A 21,422-nucleotide genomic window follows, 5' to 3' on the forward strand; every position below is an offset into this window, starting at 1 on the left:
TGTAACAAAAGACAGCTGTGGGAAAGAAGGGCAAAGTCTGTACCAGTCTTCAGCCTCTAAACCAGACGCCTTCCATTTACTAACAGCAATGAGGAATCTTGAAAGGGCGAGTTACCGTAGTACAAAAACTGCTAACAACTTTTCTTCACCATGATGAGGCGCGATATACATAAAACCGGAAAATTCCTTTACCAAATGGTGGAAAATAACGAAAAAAGGAATTAGCAGTTTACCGTTAATACATGGATGGAATATAATAGGGCAGAAGGTAGGAAAAGAAATGCCACACGGAGAATATGGCAACGATTGTTTACCCATTAGCAGGTATCCACAAAGACCCGCACAGCTGACGATCTGCCACGTGCCAACTCTAGGAAGCAAATGACTATTCCTTACCCAGCGTTACACTACAACTTCCATTACAAAGTCATGTCAGGAGCTCTTCTGAACTTATGGGCAGCCCTGCACATTAATCTTACCTAGAAGTGAAAAACCGCCGAGACTCTGCAGCCATAAGCCGCTCATTGACTTTTCCCAAGAAATTTCCAATCCAGTACTACATCCCCTTATGTATTTAAACCATGCAGACTTTTTTTTTAACTTTCTTTTGTATATAACTTTTTGCTCTATAGGGTAGAGGTTCTTTGCTTCACATACTCTTATCAGCCATAACATCAATACCACAAGATTATTATTATGCAGGTTCTCCTAGTGCCACCAAAACAGCTCTGACCCGCTGAGGCGTGGCCTCCACAAGACCTCTGAAGATGTCCTGTGGTATCTGGCACCAAGATGTTAGGTGCAGGTCCTGCAAGTCCTGTGAGTCGTGAGGTGCGGCCTCCATGGACTTGTTTTTCCAGCACTTCCATAGATTTGTCATGTTCCCAAATCATTCCTAAACAGTTTTTGTAGTGTGGCAAGACTGTGGTTTGTGTCACAGAAACATCCTCAGGCAGACAGCGACTCCTAGGTTTTCCAGCAGAACACCGACTACACATCGCACTCTGTCGGTGCATACAAACGCTCTTATCCAATAAGGCTACTTTCACACAGTGGCGGATCCAGAGCCTGGTCTCGGGAGGGGCACTTACAGATTATTTTCTGTCCGCCGCCACAAGACTACACAGTGTAGCGGTATACTGTATATTGTGGGGCACAGTGTAGAGGTATACTGTATATTGTGGGGCACAGTGTAGGCTATATGTGTATAACAAACATATTTCACATGAAAACTTACAAATACTTGGCTCGGCCCTTGGGGATCTCGGACACCACTTCAACACTTTGGCCGGGGGCTCGGTGGAGCTGATGTGTTTTATCCTAATGAGAAAGATTTGGAGAAAGGGCAGAGGGATAGCAGAGCAGGGAGAGGCTGGTGCTGCTACTAGGGGGTCATACCATGGGGGAGTAATAAAGCCCACCATAATGCCCCCCTAGTAGTAATAATTCTCCTTATAATAGACAGTGCAAAAAATACCCCCTTGTAATGCCCCAAGTTGAGCTAATGTCCCCATAGTGCCCCCATAATGTGCCAGTATAAAATACCTCTATATAGTGCCCCCAGTAAATGCCCCCATAGTGCTCCTCTCCCCCCTTCCTCCTAGTGCCCCCCATAATGTACCAGTATAAAATGCCCCATATATAGTGCCCCAGTAGATGCCCTCAGTGTCCCTGCAAGTATAAAATACACCTTCTTAGTGCCCCCCGTAGATGACCCCATAGTACTCCTCTCCGCGTTCCCCATAGCACCCACCATAATGTGTCCCAGTATAAAATGCTACTATACAGAGCCCCCCATATAAAATACCCCTTTTTTGTGGCCAGTAATAAGAGCCCCCCTAATGTGCCAGTAATAAGAGGCCCCCCCTAATGTGGCAGTAAAACTATTGTACATTTATAAAAAAAAAAAAAAAAAAAATACTTACCTCCATGTCAGCGATGCGATGCAGGCCTCTTCCGGCCTGTGTCCCGTGCTGTACAGCTCAGGCGGCGCGATGACGTCATCGCGCCGCCTGCGCCGGCCTCTGATAGGCTGCAGGCACTAGGCCGGCAGCCTATCAGAGGAAGGGGAAGGGACACGCCTCTCCCTCCCCTGCCCGTTTGCATTTGCAGCACAATGGAAGCGCTCATCTCCCTGTGCCCTGCGGCCGCCGCCCCCACTTCCGAGCAGCTCAGGGGGGGCAATTGCCCCGTTGCCCCCTCCTGGATCCGCCAGTGCTTTCACACTAGCGTTTTGGCTTTCCGTTTGTGAGATCCGTTCAGGGCTCTCACAAACGATCCAAAACTGATCAGTTTTGCCCTAATGCATTCTGAATAGAAAAGGATCCGCTCAGAATGCATCAGTTTGCCTCCGTGTAGTCTCCATTCCGCTCTGGAGGCTGCTTGGAGCGTTTTTCTGTCAGCCATGTTGTGCGGAGCAAGACGGATCAGTCCTGACACACAATGTAAGTCAATGGGGACGGATCCGTTTTCTCTGACACAATAGAAAACGGATTCGTCCACCACAAACTTTCAATGGTGTTCATAAAGGATCCGTCATGGCTTTAGAAGACATAATACAACCGGATCCGTTCATGACGGATGCATGCGGTTGTATTATTGAAACGGAAGCATTTTTGCAGATCCATGACGGATCCGCATAAATCGCTAATGTGAAAGTAGCCCCATCTGTGCTGTTTATGGAGCAAGGCTTACACTCTAAAGGTATTCACAGTGATTCCTTCTTAAAATGTGAATTTTTCACTTTATTATTTTTTTTTAAAGGACCAAAGACACTAGGTATAAAAACCACACAATCTAATGCATCTCGCAGGATTACAGTGGCAGGGGCAGCCATCCTGTTTTTTTTTTATAAGCCATGTCACTGGGTCCATATAGCTTCTTTGGTTAGTACAGGCCCAAGCCGTCAAAGTGGTTGTCCGGGATTAGAAAAAGGATCCGTTTCTGTCCTCCATAAACGGCACCTCTCTTGTCCATGGGCTCTGACTGGTACTGCAGCTGAACACCATTCAAAGGAACAGCGGCTGAACTGCAGTACCAAACGCAGCCCATGGATAGGGATGGCACTGTTTCTACAAAATAACAGACCCTTTCATAAATCTGGGACCACCTATATTGGCTGAATTCACAGACCGCGTAATGCAGGCTTTCAGTTGCCATTTTACTGGCTTCTTCTAGGTCACAAGCGCCACGGCAAGATGTTACTTTAAAGGGTAGAGGAAATGGTGCCGTTTTGGCCAGAGAATGATTTTACAAATCTAACAAAATAAAAATCACCACCAAAAATGCTATAAAAAAAGGTTTGAATGTATGTTATGCTACAAGTGCAAAATGCTAAAAAAAACTGAAGTCAGGTCACTGCCCCTAAGCCCCTAAGCATTATGATCGATGCGACAGAGCTGGGTGTACAATACTGACCTTCTATAGCCTTCACTTACCATCATGGCAATCAAGGCACATATATAGCTCTGGTTGAGGATGACTGTGCCAAGTAGATGAAGAGGCGACTGCTCTTTGGAGGCATCTGGTACAGAATCTGCTTAAAGACAGAAACAAAGCGTAAGAGATCAGCCCAGAGTCTATGGAAAACAGAGATGGAAGATATATATATAGTGTGTGTGTATATATAATATTTAATATATTAGATGTCTTCGATGTAGGTTAAATGTTTAATTGTTTTACAATTTCATCGCTGCCCGTCTTCGAGCCTATCCCCCCACTATAGTATAAAGTAAGGGTCCTTTTACACAGGCCAATATCAACCAATAATGAGTGCCGATTGTCCATAGAAGCTGATAGGAGCTCGTTTAAAGGGCCTTTTACATGGAGTGCTGCAAACTGTATGGGGATGAATGCACGTTCACTCAATCCCCATATAGTTTCCATCCCCTGCTGCCCACAATGAGGATATTTAGGCGTGCGTAAAATATGCGATTAGCTGACAAGAACGTTTGCTAGTTTGTCGGCTAATCACTGGACTAGGCTACTTTCACACTTGCGGCAGAGTGATCCGGCAAAACGTATGCCAACTGATGGCATTAGTAAGACTGATCAGGATCCTGATCAGTCTGAAAAATGCATTGAAATGCTGGATCCATCTTTCCGGTGTCATCCGGCAAAAACGAATCCGGCGATTATTTTTTTTTCACCTTTTTTTATCCGGCATTCCGGTATTTTGAATGCCGGATCCGGCTCTAATACAAACTAATAAAAACTCTTCCGTTTTTTTGGCCGGAGAGAAAACCGTAGCATGCTGCAGTTATATTTTTTGCCTGATCAGTCAAAAAGACTGAACTGAAGACATCCTGAACAGATTGCTCTCCATTCAGAATGCATGGGGATAAAACTGATCAGTTCTTTTCCGGTATAGAGCCCCTAGGATGGAACTCTATGCCGAAAAAAAAAAACGCAAGTGTGAAAGTACTCTTAGGAAAACATGGCAGCGGTCTGGCAGAAACAGCGCCACCCCTGTCCATAGCTTGTTTCTGATATTGCAGCACAGCTCCACTGACGTGAATGTGGCCGAGCTGCAATAGTGGACAGGTGTTAGGAATAAAGCAGCCATGTTTGTCTAATCCTGAACAACCCCTTTAAGTCATTCCGTTGTTAAGATCCTACTGCGAAGATACTGGCGTTTACTATGCATCGGCTGGCTGTATAATGTGGAATTTCAGCAGAGGATGCACGCCGGGTCGTTCTACCGCTGATGTAGGAGAACTCGCATTCATCATGCACTAGATTGTTCTTCCATATAAAACAAGACTTGCAGCCAGTTCTGAGAACCGAAGCGTGACAACCGACAGGCACAGGAATGTGCAGAAAGTTGGAAGGTGGAAAATGCCATAAAAACTGACCAAGGAAAACAACTGCCCTGGGAAGGTTCCCTCAGTCATAAAACCTGCAGGACAACTGGTAAGATCGGGGTGGGATGAGGTCAGGACCGGATTACAACATGGACTTAAAGGGGCAATATACACGGGGGTCCCGTCACTTAGAGGCCTATGGTCTGTGTGTCATATTATTTAGGAAATACATAGCATTATTATTTGGGTGCTATACAGCGCTGGTATTCTGGCATACTAAGACTGGTGTGTTCACTGTATGGCACTATTACAGAGGCACAATACGGTAGAACTATTGAGTAACAGTATGGCACTTGTGGGTATCCCACACAAAGACACAGGGGGATTCACAAACACAGACGCAGCCCTAACCAATCATACCATGGGGAGATCTAGTAGGTGCAGGCTATAGAGGATATACCTTATATCACAATTTGGCTGCAACTGTAGGTTTCTTCGTAAAACAGATGCATACGGCTAAAACAAGGCAACACTATTCTACTTCAGTCTAGACAATTTTTGGGAGCGTATATACACCTCCCGCCCTTCTAGATCAGGGTTTGGCTGCTGACATCAGTGCAGAGTAATAATACACTGACAATATGACATTTATATAGCAGCAACATATTCTGCAGCAGTTTACATGTGCAGACAAACCCAGGCAGTGCACAGAAAAGGCCCCTTTATTACACCGCCTGAAATCGGGAAGATCATCGCTGACAAGCATTCGTAGGGACGCTCGTTAGTGATAATCTGCCAGTGTAACGGCGCCGCAGACTACCCAAGCATACAGCGAAACGCTCATTCACCAGGTAATTGGATTGTTCATGCGTTTATCTAAATCATTGTTTGTTCAGCAGCAGATCGTGCCGTCTAAACCGCCTCAATGATTCTGTATGGGGACGAGCGATGGCATTAGTGATCACTGCTCCCTATACTGTGACAGAGATGCCTGCATGTAAATTCAGCGCTCTCCTTCACTCATGAGCAGGCGATTGTCGGGAAGAAGGAGCGCTTCCTTCCTGACGATCATCTGCTCAATTGAGCAATGTAAAAGGGCCTTAACAACCTAATCAAGTCAAAAGGCCTTGCTCACAAGAGCTTACAATGTATAGGGAAATAGGAGGACACAAGAGATAAAAAAAAGTGCTTCTTTGTACAATGGCCCAGCCATCTTTCATACTAAATCGGATAGTAAATACAGCTGCATGGACCGGTCAGTCAGTCAGTATTTGTGTATTTTCAGATATTGATGGTCCAACTTCCAGCACCCCTGCCGATCAGCTGTTTGGAGAGAAGGCAGCTCTCATACGAGCGCTGCATTCTCTGCTCAGCAATTGCAGAGGTGATTAGTGTAATTACAAGTATGGTGTCCCCATTCACTTCTATGGGACAATTGTCTGTACAAATGAAGACTACAGAGCCATCCCATAGAAGTGAATGGGGACGCCATACTTGTAATTACACCTGCTCAATAACTGTGGCGAGCAGGTAAACACAGCAGATACGAGCGCTGGTACGAGCGCTGCCTTCTCTTCAACCAGCTGATTGGTGGGGTGCCGGGTGTCGGAACCCCGCCGATCCGATATTAATAGTGTAGAGAAAATGGAGAACCGCACTCTGGAGGCATGTCTGGTGTCAACAAGGGCTGGGTTAGCCACGATACATATAATGAGAATTGAGGCCGCAGATTGTTTAGCTTTGCATTATCAGAAAAAGTTTATTGATACAAGGGTTTTATATTCCAGTTGCCCAAATGTTACATCATCACACTCAGAAAGCAAAAATTGACCAAACGTTTCGGTCAAATTATCTGTGAGGCATGTGGAATGGATGGCAGGGAGCTGGATTATTATAGCTATCCATATATTTATCCAGCGCCCTGCCATCCATTCCACATGCCTCACAGATAATTTGACCGCTGAGGAAGGTCCGTTGGGACCGAAACGTTCGGTAAATTTTTGCTTTGAGTGTGATGATGTAACATTTGGGCAACTGGAATATAAAACCCTTGTATCAATAAACTTTTTCTGATAATGCAAAGCTAAATGATCTGATATTAATGACCTATCCTGAGGATAGGTCATCAATAGTAAAAAGCAGACAAACCCCTTTAACTTAGGAACATAGAATGTGTCGGCAGATAAGAACCATTTGGCCCATCTAGTCTGCCCAATATACTGAATACTATGGATAGCCCCCGGCCCTATCTTATATGAAGGATAGCCTTATGCCTATCCCATGCATGCTTAAACTCCTTCACTGTATTTGCAGCTACCACTTCTGCAGGAAGGCTATTCCCTGCATCCACTACTCTCTCAGTAAAGTAATACTTCCTGATATTACTTTTAAACCTTTGCCCCTCTAATTTAAAACGATGTCCTCTTGTAGAAGTTTTTCTTCTTTTAAATATTCTCTCCTCTTTTACCTTGTTGATTCCCTTTATGTATTTAGCAGTTTCTATCATATCCCCTCTGTCTCGTCTTTCTTCCAAGCTATACATGTTAAGGTCCTTTAATCTTTCCTGGTAAGTTTTATCCTGCAATCCATGTACTAGTTTAGTAGCTCTTCTCTGAACTCTCTCCAAAGTATCAATATCCTTCTGGAGATATGGCCTCCAGTACTGTGCACAATACTCCAGATGAGGTCTCACTAGTGCTCTGTAGAGCGGCATGAGCGCCTCCCTCTTTCTTAAATGGGATCAAGCTGCATAAAGGCCATGTGGCCGATGGACGTGATGTCACTGGCCTAGAAAGGGGCTATGGCGATCACCTAAGTGCCGCCACCTCTTCAAACAGCTGACAGGTGGGGATGTTGGGAGTCAGACCCCCACAGATCCGATACCGATGGGCAATCCTGAGGAGAGGTCATCAATATTAGTATGCCAGAAAACCCTTCAAACTTTTGAAAAACATTCCAAAGACGCCAACAGTTGTAAATATAAAATTCTTGCAAATAGATGAATACAAATATTTCACAAAACACTGAAAATGAACCTTAATTTTGGTTCCTTGTATAAAAGTATGGAAAAAAGAAAAGAATGCACGTACATAAATAAGGCTGGGTTCACATCACTGTTTTGTCTTACATTTCAAATACAAAAAATGTGTACTTTAAAACAGATGCCATACAGTGGCATCCCTCACCTTAGAGTTCAATATCTGTTAACATATAATTATTTTATTTTTTTTTTTTAACTGGACATATTCAGTTAAATTTAGTACAAAATCTTGATGTGAACCCGGCCTAAGAGCCCATGTCGGCGTTGGGGACAGTCGTGGCAATAGCTCTGAACTTATGGGAGGTCAGAATTCATTGAAATAAACCTTCAGAAGTAAAAACTACAAATAGAAATGCTGTTTGCACTTCTTTGTGTAATATTTGCTGTGAACACTACTCCACATGCCTCCTTCGGGCCACTTGCTAAGCAGGTCAGACCAGCAGACCAGACTAGACCGTAATGGCAGAAATGTTTAAGACAACATCCACAGGGGTCACTTAAGGTGTGTACAGTCCACGTTCTAGGGACTGTGCTGGATCCTGATTACATGCTGAGTAAACCTGCGCGTTTCAGGCATCCTAAATCCCAGGTAGTATGGTATGTGTCTTGTATTTTGTGACACCTGACAACCCTGTCCCAGTATCCACGTCTCTCATGATTTTATAAGGATAATATTTACAAATGCCTATCTTGGCAGAGAAACCTATCTTGACCCAGGTGTTAAAACTTCACTTTTAATGAATTAATTTAAAAGTAAATAGTGTGTATGTGCAACATGCACTCCTTAATTGAAGCAACCAAAGAATGAAAAATTAAAAATACAAATCACCTCAACTCTAATAACAGTGGTGCCTGCACTAAGTGAGGGGACGGGAGAATGGCTCTGTCTCTCACTAAATATCCCTATGAGCAGGGTGCCACTGTCAATGGCAAAGCTACACACTGCCTTGTCAGTTGCAAAAAGCGTATATCACTGACTGGAGTAATTGTGTAACTGTTATCGCACAGAGATGCTGTAATCAGCAGCTAACCTTAGCCTACTGAATGTTTGACCTGCACCAGACAGCGACAGCTGAATGACCATGGAGCTGTGGCTGCCAGTGAGGAGGTGAAATGCAGTTAAAATCTACTACTGCCCCCCGACATGTTTCGCCAGAGAACTGGCTTCTTCAGGGGCAAATGGGCAGCGACGTCGCTGCCCATTTGCCCCTGAAGAAGCCAGTTCTCTGGCGAAACATGTCGGGGGGCAGTAGTAGATTTTAACTGCATTTCACCTCCTCACTGGCAGCCACAGCTCCATGGTCATTCAGCTGTCGCTGTCTGGTGCAGGTCAAACATTCAGTAGGCTAAGGTTAGCTGCTGATTACAGCATCTCTGTGCGATAACAGTTACACAATTACTCCAGTCAGTGATATACGCTTTTTGCAACTGACAAGGCAGTGTGTAGCTTTGCCATTGACAGTGGCACCCTGCTCATAGGGATATTTAGTGAGAGACAGAGCCATTCTCCCGTCCCCTCACTTAGTGCAGGCACCACTGTTATTAGAGTTGAGGTGATTTGTATTTTTAATTTTTCATTCTTTGGTTGCTTCAATTAAGGAGTGCATGTTGCACATACACACTATTTACTTTTAAATTAATTCATTAAAAGTGAAGTTTTAACACCTGGGTCAAGATAGGTTTCTCTGCCAAGATAGGCATTTGTAAATATTATACAGTAAATTAACCTTACCCAGGCTGGTCCCAATATAGATATATCTATGATTTTATAAGGAGCTGCGCTTTTTCCTGAGGGATGTGCAGTGGTAGATAATAAGATGAATATTACAGTGTTAGAGCACATACCGGGGTTCAGTCTGGACTCCGGCTGGATGACGTGGACTGTGCAGTCCTGTGGATCAGACTCTGCAGATTCGCTCGTCCGTGGTAACATGGGCTGTTGAACAGAACCAAAGCATGAGGAAAAAGTAGTCTTCTAGTTTCAGCCCAAACGGTGTAGGTACATATCCCAAAATATACAAATACATATTATAGGGGTTGTCTCATCTTGCCATTACTAAGGCAAGATGAGACACAGCCCGACCACCAGCTGGCTGGGAAACAGCAGAGCTCAGTCATTGCAGTGCTTAGGACACATGGAAATGGCATAGCTCAGCAATCTATACTGGTTCCGAGTTGGAGAAACAGCATAGCTTACTGTATCACACTATTTCTGTAGCTCCTGTGCACCGCAATGGGAGCTACTGTAACGGCCAGTGTCTCGCCTTAGTAACGGCAAGATAAGACAATCCCTTCAAAGGACACATCTGTCAGCAGCTTTGTACCTATGACACCGGCTGGCCTGTTACATGTGCGCTTGGCAGCTGAAGGCATCTATGTTGCTCCCATGTTCATATGTTCCCGCATTGCTGAGAAACATGATGTTTTAATATATGCAAATGAGCCTCTAGGAGCAACGGGGGCGTTGCCATTACACCTAGAGACTCTGCTCTCTCTGCAACTGCCACACCCTCTGCTCTTTGATTGACAGGACCAGGCAGTGTAAATGTGATCATGCCTGGCCCTGACTTCTACTGAATCCGGCACAGGAGCAGTACATGAAAGAGGCTCATCAGCAGTTCTCTTCTTCACTGCTCATTTGCATATATTAAAACTTCATTTTTCAGCAATGCGGACACATATGAACATGGCATCAACACAGATGCCTTCAGCTGCCAAGTGCACAGGTATCTGCTGACAGATGCCCTTTAAGTCTATGTCTTTTTTAACCTTCTTACAAGGTTCCTTTGACAACTAATGTATCACAAGCTATCCCCCCTGCTGAAGTGCTCAGTAGTCAGCTGTAATTAACGGGGGAAATGGTAATGTTTTTTTTTTTGAATCAGATAATTTTTATTTGGTTTTTCAAAAAATCATAACAAAACAAAGGAAGACAGTCTGTATAGCATATATGCAACAGTAGATGACAAAAATACCATAGCATTACACGATCGGACAGATAGTTACTTACATAAGTATCACAAGTAACATAAACCATGATACAAGAAGCACATAAAATCACGTATTCTGGTTACAAAGTATATCTGGTACAGAACCACATTTCCCATTCAATAATTTATCAACAGGAAACCCACCCTCCCTACCCAACTAAAGCCCGGCCCCCCCCCCCCCCCCCTACCCAAGCGATGGAGCGGGTCCAAACTCCAAGATTGGACATCTTTTTAACATGTCAAAGGCACATCCATTGGTGTACACCTCCTGTCTGTGTATCAGACCTCTGCACACCCGACCTGCATAGTACTACACACCTTCATACAGCATACATCCAGAGTAAATTAGGATAGAGGAGATAGCCTACCCAAACCAATACTGCGCCTCTTCCTACCCCGTAGTCCCACTTCGAGGAAAGGCTAAACCGGACACTGTAGCCTGCATTTCTCCCAGTTATCCCATATTTTGTCATACTTCCCAGCACAGTTTCTTTTAACATACACACTTTTCTCTAAGCGTAATATCTCTGACATTCTATTGAGGAATTCTCCCCTAGTTGGAGATTGAGGTCTAAGCCAAAATCTAGCTATGAGTTTCCTAGCTTGAAATAGTAGACGCTGTACTCCCAAACGATGATGACGATTTTTGATGTCTAATATCCCGACCACACACGCTCTCGGACCAGGCGGGACTGCAATATTATATGCGTCTTTTATTAGGGCTAAAACCGCGGACCAAAAGTTCCTGAGCTCCGCACAATCCCAGAACATGTGTAACAAGGATGCAGGACTCCTGCCACATCTAGGACAATCCGCACCTGCCCGAACACCTATCCGACATAAAAACTCTGGCGTCCTATACACCCGGTGTATTAAAAACAACTGGGACATACGCTGCCCCTCGCAAACTGACAATTGTGGAGTGAGCTGCAAAAGCGATTTCCACTGCTCTTCTGAGATCGGCCCGACCTCCCTTTCCCATTTAGATTTGACTGCTAAGACCCCTTGCTTCAATGACTTCACATACAAGTTCCTATAGATAGAGGATATCAGACCGCTCGAGGAGCTGTTTGTGAGGAGTTGCTGAAACAACGGGACCACAGTGCATTTCAACGACACAGATTTAGCCTGTGTCTGAAAGGCATGACGAAGTTGTAAAAATTGATAGAAGGCCGAATGCGGGAGACCAAATTCATTTCTCAGCTGTTCAAAGGACTTGAAAACAGCAGCACTCTGAAGTTGACATAGATATCTCACTCCTTTGCGCTCCCAGGGTGAAAAGCCATCTAACTGGAATATTTCAGGAAGGTGCGGATTCCTCCAGATAGGAGAAAACTGTGTAAACCCCTGTACTGATAACAGCGCTCTGCTTTTTTGCCAAACCTTATACATCATAAAAAGTGTGGGGTGCCCCGACAGCTTACCTACAATTCCGCTATTTTCCAATAGAGCCACCGGAGAACTGTGCCCAATAATATGTGCCACCAATCTGGCCGAGGCAACATCTCCAGGAGTTCTCCCCCATCCCCTCAACTGTTGCAGCTGGGCCGAGATGTAGTACAACCATGCATTCGGTACTGCTAGACCTCCCTCCTCTTTTCCCCTCTGCAGAGTGTCCAGCCCAATCCGTGCTTTTTTATGGCGCCAAATCAAATCTCTAAACAACCTATCAATCCTTATGAATATTCTGCGAGGAATCCATACCGGGGAATTATGTAATATATACATGAGTTTGGGCATGAGAATCATTTTAAGAAGGTTACTCCTCCCAATTTCAGATAGCGGTAGCTTGCACCATGCCTTGATTTTATCCAGCATTGCGATTATTAGCGGCTCAACATTCAGTTTAATATAACTGTTAGGATGTGCTGTAACCACTATCCCCAGATATTTGACCTGATGCACAATCTGCAATGGACAAGAATTCGGGACAAGAGTTACAGCAGATTCATCCATCGGTAGGAGAGTAGATTTGTCCCAATTGATACGGAGACCAGACCTATCCCCAAACTCCCGTATAAGTGCCATGACAGGACCTAATGACTGTTCCACGTTGCCCAAATATATTAACATGTCATCAGCGTAAAGGGACACCCTCTCCTCCCAAGTCCCGCAGGGAAATCCCACAATCTTGTCAGATGAGCGCAATACGCAGGCAAGCGGCTCAATCGCGATAGCGAACAGAAGGGGAGACAATGGGCACCCCTGACGAGTCCCTCTACCCAGACTGAACGAATCCGACGTTCCCCCATTCGCCCGTATCCTAGCAGTGGGGCCATTATATAACAATCGAACCCAGGAGATAAAGGTCTTCCCAAACCCCATGACTCGCAACACCTCCCATAGATAACACCATTCAACACTATCAAAGGCTTTAGCCGCATCCAGTGAGAGGATGACACGCCCTCCGACAGACTCATCTCTTCTCTGAGTATTAAGAAAAAGGCGTCTTAGATTCACCGAAGTAGATTTGTCCGGCATGAAACCCGCCTGATCACTATGAATAATAGTGGAAATGACAGACTGCAGACGATTCGCTAAAACCTTCGCCAGAATCTTAATATCAGAGGTTAACAGTGAAATTGGTCTGTACGAGTCAGGGGATTTGGGATCCTTACCGGGTTTGGGCAGTACCACTACAATAGCCTCTTTCATAGAAGCGGGAAGGTTTCCTGTTTGAAGGGATTCAGTAAAGACTGACATTAAGTGGGGCATTAAGACACTACTATACTTTTTAAAAAATTCCATCGGTAAACCGTCTACCCCTGGAGCTTTCTCATTGGGAAATGATTGTAAAGCTAATTCCATCTCCTTGAGTGTTAAAGGACCTTCTAGCCCTGCTGCACACGTCGCGGATAGTCTCGGAACCTCAATCTCTGTAAGATACTCAGCTATATTAGTAGAATCCACCTTTAATTTAGTCCTATACAGGGATTCATAGTAAGTGTGGAAAACTGACAGAATCTCCTCATCTGCCGTGGCCAGAGAACCATCAGCCCTCTGAATAGATAAGATTTTGGACGGTCCCTCCTGGGCTCTAATAACCCTTGCCAGTAGCCTGCCAGAACTTTCCCCCGCCTCAAAGTATTTTTGTTTTACAAAAAACCTACGATTTTCTGCCGTTTTCATTAAATGCTGCTTCAATCCCGCCTGAGCTGCTATAAGGGAGTCCTCACTTGCCCTGTCAGGAGCAACCACAAACCTTTCCTCCGCCTCCACTACTACCGCTTGCAACTTTCTCAAGGTTTCGCGAGTGAAATGGTAATGTTTACTTTCACTGCAGCGCCACCACAGGAGAGATGAAGCATAACACACTGCCCATTCAAATGCATATCAGGACTGGTCCTCCAAACCAAGAGACACCTTTTGGAATCATTCACCATTCTGGCCAAGAGATGAGGACCCCGATTAGGAACCAGTGTATATTAACTAAGAATTATCTTCTAGGCCAGGCATGCTCAACCTGCGGCCCTCCAGCTGTTGCAAAACTACAACTCCCAGCATGCCCAAACAGCCTACAGCTATCAGCCTACAGCAGGGCATTGTGGGAGTTGTAGTTTTACAACAGCTGGAGGGCCGCAGGTTGAGTAGGCCATATGAAAATAACGTACTCACTCAAAAGGGGTTGCCTGGTTTAGAAAACTCCAATGCTGTACAATTCTGCAATTCTGAGAAAGTAGGCAGAGTTCCTTGCCCAGGACCCTTATCTGTTATCCAATGTCCAGAAAACTAATGCCAAATAAGAGTATATGTTGCATGCATCTGGCTGGTTTACATCAAAACACTATTTCCCTATATCCAAATTTCAGTTAATTAATTTATTTTAATCACCTACAATATGTATGCCTGAGATCTGCCACCAGTAAAGCTCCAACAAGAAACCGACAGAATCTTGCACTTACTTGGTTTGAGAAACTACTGTCTCAGACTCAGTATCCTTCTAAAATTATTTCCACGATTTGCCGAAATCTGGTGACCATAGAATCCCCAACCTCTCTTTACTTTGTAAAGGAATGGGAAAGAGATTTGGAGGTGACATTTTCAGATAAAGAGATTCAGACCGTAGACCCCCAAGACCATCTCTAGATGCGTCACTATGCAAGAAAATGCCTATAAAGTTCTCACTAGGTGGTATTAGACCCCAGTAAGAGTGAGTATGATGTATGGCTCTGCATCGGACCTATGTTGGAGATGTCAATCCGATAGAGGCACCTACTTACATATTTGGTGGTCATGCCCTATACTTACCAAACTACTGGAAATCTGTCTTCAGGATAGTAAATACTATTTCGGGGGTCTGATAGCTCTTGCTTACCTGTATGCCCCAAGATGGCTCTCTTAACCTTACTACCAGGAACCATTACAAATCTAAGACAGTCTCTGTTGAAGGTCTTGCTGGCTGCCACCAGACTGCTGATCGCTTCAAATTGGAGGTCTGGCACCCCTCCCTCCATCTCTATCTCACTTTGGCTTGATAAGATTGACGACCTGGCTAGGTTGGAAGAACTCTAGCATTTGGAGTTGAGAACACATAACAAATATACTATGATATGGGACCCATGGTTGATAAACACAGACTGTCGATTTAGAGGACTATCTTATATCCTTTCCTTCAGCATGTCATTCTCCCTCTGCCATGATGGATTCTGAGGTAGTGTTATGGTCCCTAAACCATATGTACCTGAACAGTATTTTTCGATGCTAAGTTTTTCATATACATGCCTATGTTAATATGTTTTCTTACATGTTGATTCACTGGAAAATAATAAACATTTAAAAAAGAAAGACACTATTTTCCTATCCCCGGACAAGAGCATGCTCTCCTTCATGGTGATATATCATGTAGATCAATCAATATCCAGCATCATATGTGCCTGTGTAATCACTAATCTCACCTTTGTCTCCTCCATTTCCAGATCTTCCTGTCCAGACTTCTTGGAGTCCCTTCCATCCACCTTCTGAAGAATACAAGGTGTTGTCAATATTAGGCCAAGTTCAGGCAAGGCAGATTGCAGATATCTGGTGCACACGCCATGTCTGAACCCACCCTTGGACTATAAATTACCACAATATTTATACAACCTTTCTGGCCACCTACCTTTTCTGTGCTGGGGTTCTTGAGTTTCAGTAGGTAGATTAGTGAATAGTACAGGAGAAGCAATATTCCTGGATTGACATATACTGGCCAGTCATGATTCTGGTTAAGAACGAGGTCGTCGACGCTGCCCGTGCAATTGGAGTGGACAATTATGTCTTTCAGACCAAAAAGTCTGCAATGAAACACAAAGAACATATCAACCAGAATAGTTGAGGAAAAATATCCTCATCAGTAAAGTACTTGGCCATTAGAGAAACCATGGCCAAATAGAGGTAGGTATTTCCATAAGCATGCATGTGAGCAGGAGGGAGATGCACAGATCTAGGATTGTGTTGACAGCGATATGAAGATCATTGGCCAAAAATGAGCTGGGTCAAGAGCTAGTCATCTAATACCTATGGACTCCTTGGGGCTCTGAGTAGAAGCCGTATATTCAGTGCCAACGATTGCATCCGATCCCATCCTGAAGATCAGCAAGCCTTTCCCAAAGTGTCGTTGGCACCAAGTACATGCACAGAGAGGTAATACAACCGTGTGTACAGAGCCTTTGGGTTCTTCAGAATCTACAAAATCTGTGCACTTGTAATAAACCTCACGCTGGCAGCTAAACGTGTCGAGCCCCAGGGAGAGAGCAGTAAAGACATCAGCTCCCAAACCAATGTCATAACTCATTTTTCCCTCATCTGTTCAGCCTCAGCAGTGACTGTAATTAAATATGGCAACGAGGGAACGTCATGACTGCAGTAAGGGTACTTTCACACTTGCGTTTTTGGATTCCGGCAGGCAGTTCCGGACACCATTTGTAGACGGATCAGTCTCACAAATGCATTGCAATACCGGATCCGCATGCTGCTGTATTTTCTCCGTCCAAAAACCGTACAGTGACTGAACTGAAGACATCCTGATGCATATTAAACGGATTGCTGTCCATTCCGAGGACGGAACTCAATACCGGAAAAGTTTAACACAAGTGTGAAAGGACTCTCACTTCTGCATATAACAATGGTCATTTCACTGGAAAAACACAATAAAATGAGAAATTCCTGGTTGATGGACCGTATGCAGTGATTTATGCCATCCTTTAATATGCCTGCCATGATAACTTTCAAAAGATACCTGTGTGAAGGTCATCAACGTCACATATGTTGATGGGGGGTTGGCTCGCTGATTAGGACAACAATTGAAGGGGGAGCGGGTGCAATTTACAGTACATACATATACACTTCTACTGCTACCAGGGATCACGGCAATTTTAAGACACCAGCCTTGGGAACAAAGAGATTTTGTCCTTGCAGGTAGGTCTGCCGATATGGTATGTGCTACACGTTTTCCGGCAACGCAACTCAGGAGCCATGTCATATAATGTAATGAAAGCAGCTACTGTAGGCTCCTGTATGTCAGGCATATACTGCAGTAGTAGCATCCACTCCTGCCCTGGGTTCGCTCACTTCATACATATGCATTACAACTTTTGACAGATTAAATACAGCACTTAGCAGTATTGGAGCTATTCTCATTAGTGATATATGGACTCTTGGATCCCTGCCAGGCGGCTGTGCCATGTACAGGTCCCAGACTCTCTCCTCTATAAACCTGCACAGGACAGCGTCTCGAAGACATCTGTAGGATTAGGAAAGCTGCTGAAGGAAATGCATCTTCTGACCACAGAACACGCATTTATAAAATAAACTAAAACTGTACAAATAGGTAATGATTCAATCGTATGAAAAGGTCACATGGCCCACCACTGAAGAATACGAGAGGTTTGTGAAGATTTAGGAAAATTGGATCGGGAAGATTACTATACTACTACCACACAGCGGCCAGATACTACTACCACACAGCGGCCAGATACTACTACCACACAGCGGCCAGATACTACTACTACTACCACACAGCGGCCAGATACTACTACCACACAGCGGCCAGATACTACTACCACACAGCGGCCAGATACTACTACCACACAGCGGCCAGATACTACTACTACTACCACACAGCGGCCAGATACTACTACTACTACCACACAGCGGCCAGATACTACTACCACACAGCGGCCAGATACTACTACCACGCAGCGGCCAGATACTACTACTACTACCACACAGCGGCCAGATACTACTACCACGCAGCGGCCAGATACTACTACTACTACCACGCAGTGGCCAGATACTACTACTACTACCACCACCACACAGCGGCCAGATACTACTACCACACAGCGGCCAGATACTACTACCACACAGCGGCAAGATACTACTACTACTACTACCATGCAGCGGCCAGATACTACTACCACGCAGTGGCCAGATACTACTACTACTACCACCACACAGCGGCCAGATACTACTACCACCACACAGCGGCCAGATACTACTACCACCACACAGCGGCCAGATACTACTACCACGCAGCGGCCAGATACTACTACCACGCAGCGGCCAGATACTACTACCACGCAGCGGCCAGATACTACTACCACGCAGCGGCCAGATACTACTACCAAGCAGCGGCCAGATACTACTACCACGCAGCGGCCAGATACTACTACCACGCAGCGGCCAGATACTACTACCACGCAGCGGCCAGATACTACTACCACGCAGCGGCCAGATACTACTACCACGCAGCGGCCAGATACTACTACCACGCAGCGGCCAGATACTACTACCACCACGCAGCGGCCAGATACTACTACCACCACGCAGCGGCCAGATACTACTACCACGCAGCGGCCAGATACTACTACCGCGCAGCGGCCAGATACTACTACCGCGCAGTGGCCAGATACTACTACTACCACCACGCAGCGGCCAGATACTACTACTACCACCACGCAGCGGCCAGATACTACTACTACCACCACGTAGCGGCCAGATACTACTACTACCGCACAGCGGCCAGATACTTCTATTACCGCACAGCGGCCAGATACTACTACTACCACAGCGCAGCGGCCAGATACTACTACTACCACAGCGCAGCGGCCAGATACTACTACTACCACAGCGCAGCGGCCAGATACTACTACTACCACAGCGCAGCGGCCAGATACTACTACTACCACCACGTAGCGGCCAGATACTACTACTACCGCACAGCGGCCAGATACTTCTATTACCGCACAGCGGCCAGATACTACTACTACCACAGCGCAGCGGCCAGATACTACTACTACCACCACGCAGCGGCCAGATACTACTACTACCACCACGTAGCGGCCAGATACTACTACTACCGCACAGCGGCCAGATACTTCTATTACCGCACAGCGGCCAGATACTACTACTACCACAGCGCAGCGGCCAGATACTACTACTACCACAGCGCAGCGGCCAGATACTACTACTACCACAGCGCAGCGGCCAGATACTACTACTACCACAGCGCAGCGGCCAGATACTACTACTACCACAGCGCAGCGGCCAGATACTAAAACCATAAATACAGCAAAAGTGCAAGTGATAGTGCTTTAATGCAGTGTTTCCCAACCAGTGTGCCTCCAGCTGTTGCAAAACTACAAATCCCAGCATGCCCGGACAGCCTTTGGCTTTGCGGGCATGCTGGGAGTTGTAGTTTTGCAACAGCTGGAGGCACACTGGTTGGGAAACACTGCTCTAATGTGCCTAAATAAACATTGAATACAGTGTTCTACCGTAATAACACAACCATACACTGTGCTACAAATGCCTAGATAACAGAGTTGAGGTCCAAGCCAGGCCCCGAACCTCCCGCTGGCACCAATAATCATACATGTATAAGTAATTTTCATTGGGTGCAGAAATATTTATAGACATAGATTTTACTGACTGTTTTCTGAAAGCATGTCAAAAATAAAACTTTTTATTAGGGCACATTCCTGGCTTCATTTTTCAATTTCTTTCACATATTCTCCATAGACACAACACGTAACTAAACCCCTTGGCACGGGACATAAAAAACAATTCTATGTACTACATGAACAGACCAGGTCCACCTGAATGGAGAGGCGTTCTGCTCTTGCTGAAATATGGAGGTCCCAAAAGTGGCATGCCCCTCTCCATGTATTTGTCAGCTGATTGGATCTGATTACATGTTCCCTGTGTAAACCGGGGATGTGCTGCTGACAATATGCAAAGTGCACGACCGTACTAATGATTGTTTAATGCCCACGCAGTTGGCACTTGCCCATGTGAAGGCCGTTTATACGAGTGCAGATCTACTTGATATACTGCCGATCACCACTTATTATGGACCCGCATCAGGCTGTGTAAAAAGGACCCTTAATGGGGTTGCCCGCTTTACATACACGACATACAAAAGCTTGTGATGATATTGGCCGCTGCTAATTGGCCTTAGGACTACTTTAGTCTGCATAGAGGTGTGCCCCTCCTTGGCATCCATACTGTTTCCAAGATGGTACTTTTCTTCTTGTACTGCACCTGCTCTGTAAGCCATCAGCCGTGGCACACACAGGACGTCCAGCACTTCCGTGATGTCCTGTGTCTGCGCTGACTGCTTTCAGTGCAGTACAAGAACACAAGCGCCATCTTATTAACAGTATGGACAGCAGCAATTGTGTACACCGCTACTCTGCACACCGAAGGTGGGCACCTCCACGTGTGGGCTAGAAATGGTATGGACGGCAGCAGTTTACACCGCTACTCTGCACACCGAAGGCGAGCCCCTCCATGTGGGCTAGAAATGGTATGGACGGCAGCAGTTTACACCGCTACTCTGGACACTAAAGGCGAGCCCCTCCATGTGGGCTAGAAATGGTATGGACGGCAGCAGTTTACACCGCTACTCTGCACACCGAAGGCGAGCCCCTCCATGTGGGCTAGAAATGGTATGGATGGCAGCAGTTGCTTACACCGCTATTCTGGACACTAAAGGTGGGCACTTCCATGTGGGCTAGAAATGGTATGGACGGCAGCAGTTGCTTACACCGCTACTCTGCCCACCAAAGGTGGGCACCTCACTGTGGGCTAGAAATGGTATGGACGGCAGCAGTTGCTTACACTGCTACTCTGGACACTGAAGGTGGGCACTTCCATGTGGGCTAGAAATGGTATGGACGGCAGCAGTTGCTTACACCTCTACTCTGGACACTGAAGGTGGGCACCTCCATGTGGGCTAGAAATGGTATGGACGGCAGCAGTTGCTTACACCTCTACTCTGGACACTGAAGGTGGGCACTTCCATGTGGGCTAGAAATGGTATGGACGGCAGCAGTTGCTTACACTGCTACTCTGGACACTAAAGGTGGGCACTTCCATGTGGGCTAGAAATGGTATGGACGGCAGCAGTTGCTTACACCGCTACTCTGGACACTGAAGGTGGGCACTTCCATGTGGGCTAGAAATGGTATGGACGGCAGCAGTTGCTTACACCGCTACTCTGGACACTGAAGGTGGGCACTTCCATGTGGGCTAGAAATGGTATGGATGGCAGCAGTTGCTTACACCGCTACTCTGGACACTAAAGGTGGGCACTTCCATGTGGGCTAGAAA

General features: G+C 45.7%; 1 protein-coding gene across 1 annotated transcript in view; it reads right to left on the bottom strand.

Annotated features, from left to right (window-relative positions):
• Window positions 1-21,422, bottom strand: part of PIEZO1 (piezo type mechanosensitive ion channel component 1) — a 190,900-nt gene that overhangs the window by 66,924 nt on the left and 102,554 nt on the right. The window contains 4 exon segments of the mRNA XM_040408949.1: window positions 3,438-3,535; window positions 9,688-9,778; window positions 15,728-15,790; window positions 15,931-16,102. Coding sequence (XP_040264883.1) covers window positions 3,438-3,535; window positions 9,688-9,778; window positions 15,728-15,790; window positions 15,931-16,102 — 424 coding nt within the window.

The sequence above is a fragment of the Bufo bufo genome, chromosome 10 (assembly GCF_905171765.1).
Source record: "Bufo bufo chromosome 10, aBufBuf1.1, whole genome shotgun sequence".
NCBI lineage: Eukaryota > Metazoa > Chordata > Amphibia > Anura > Bufonidae > Bufo > Bufo bufo.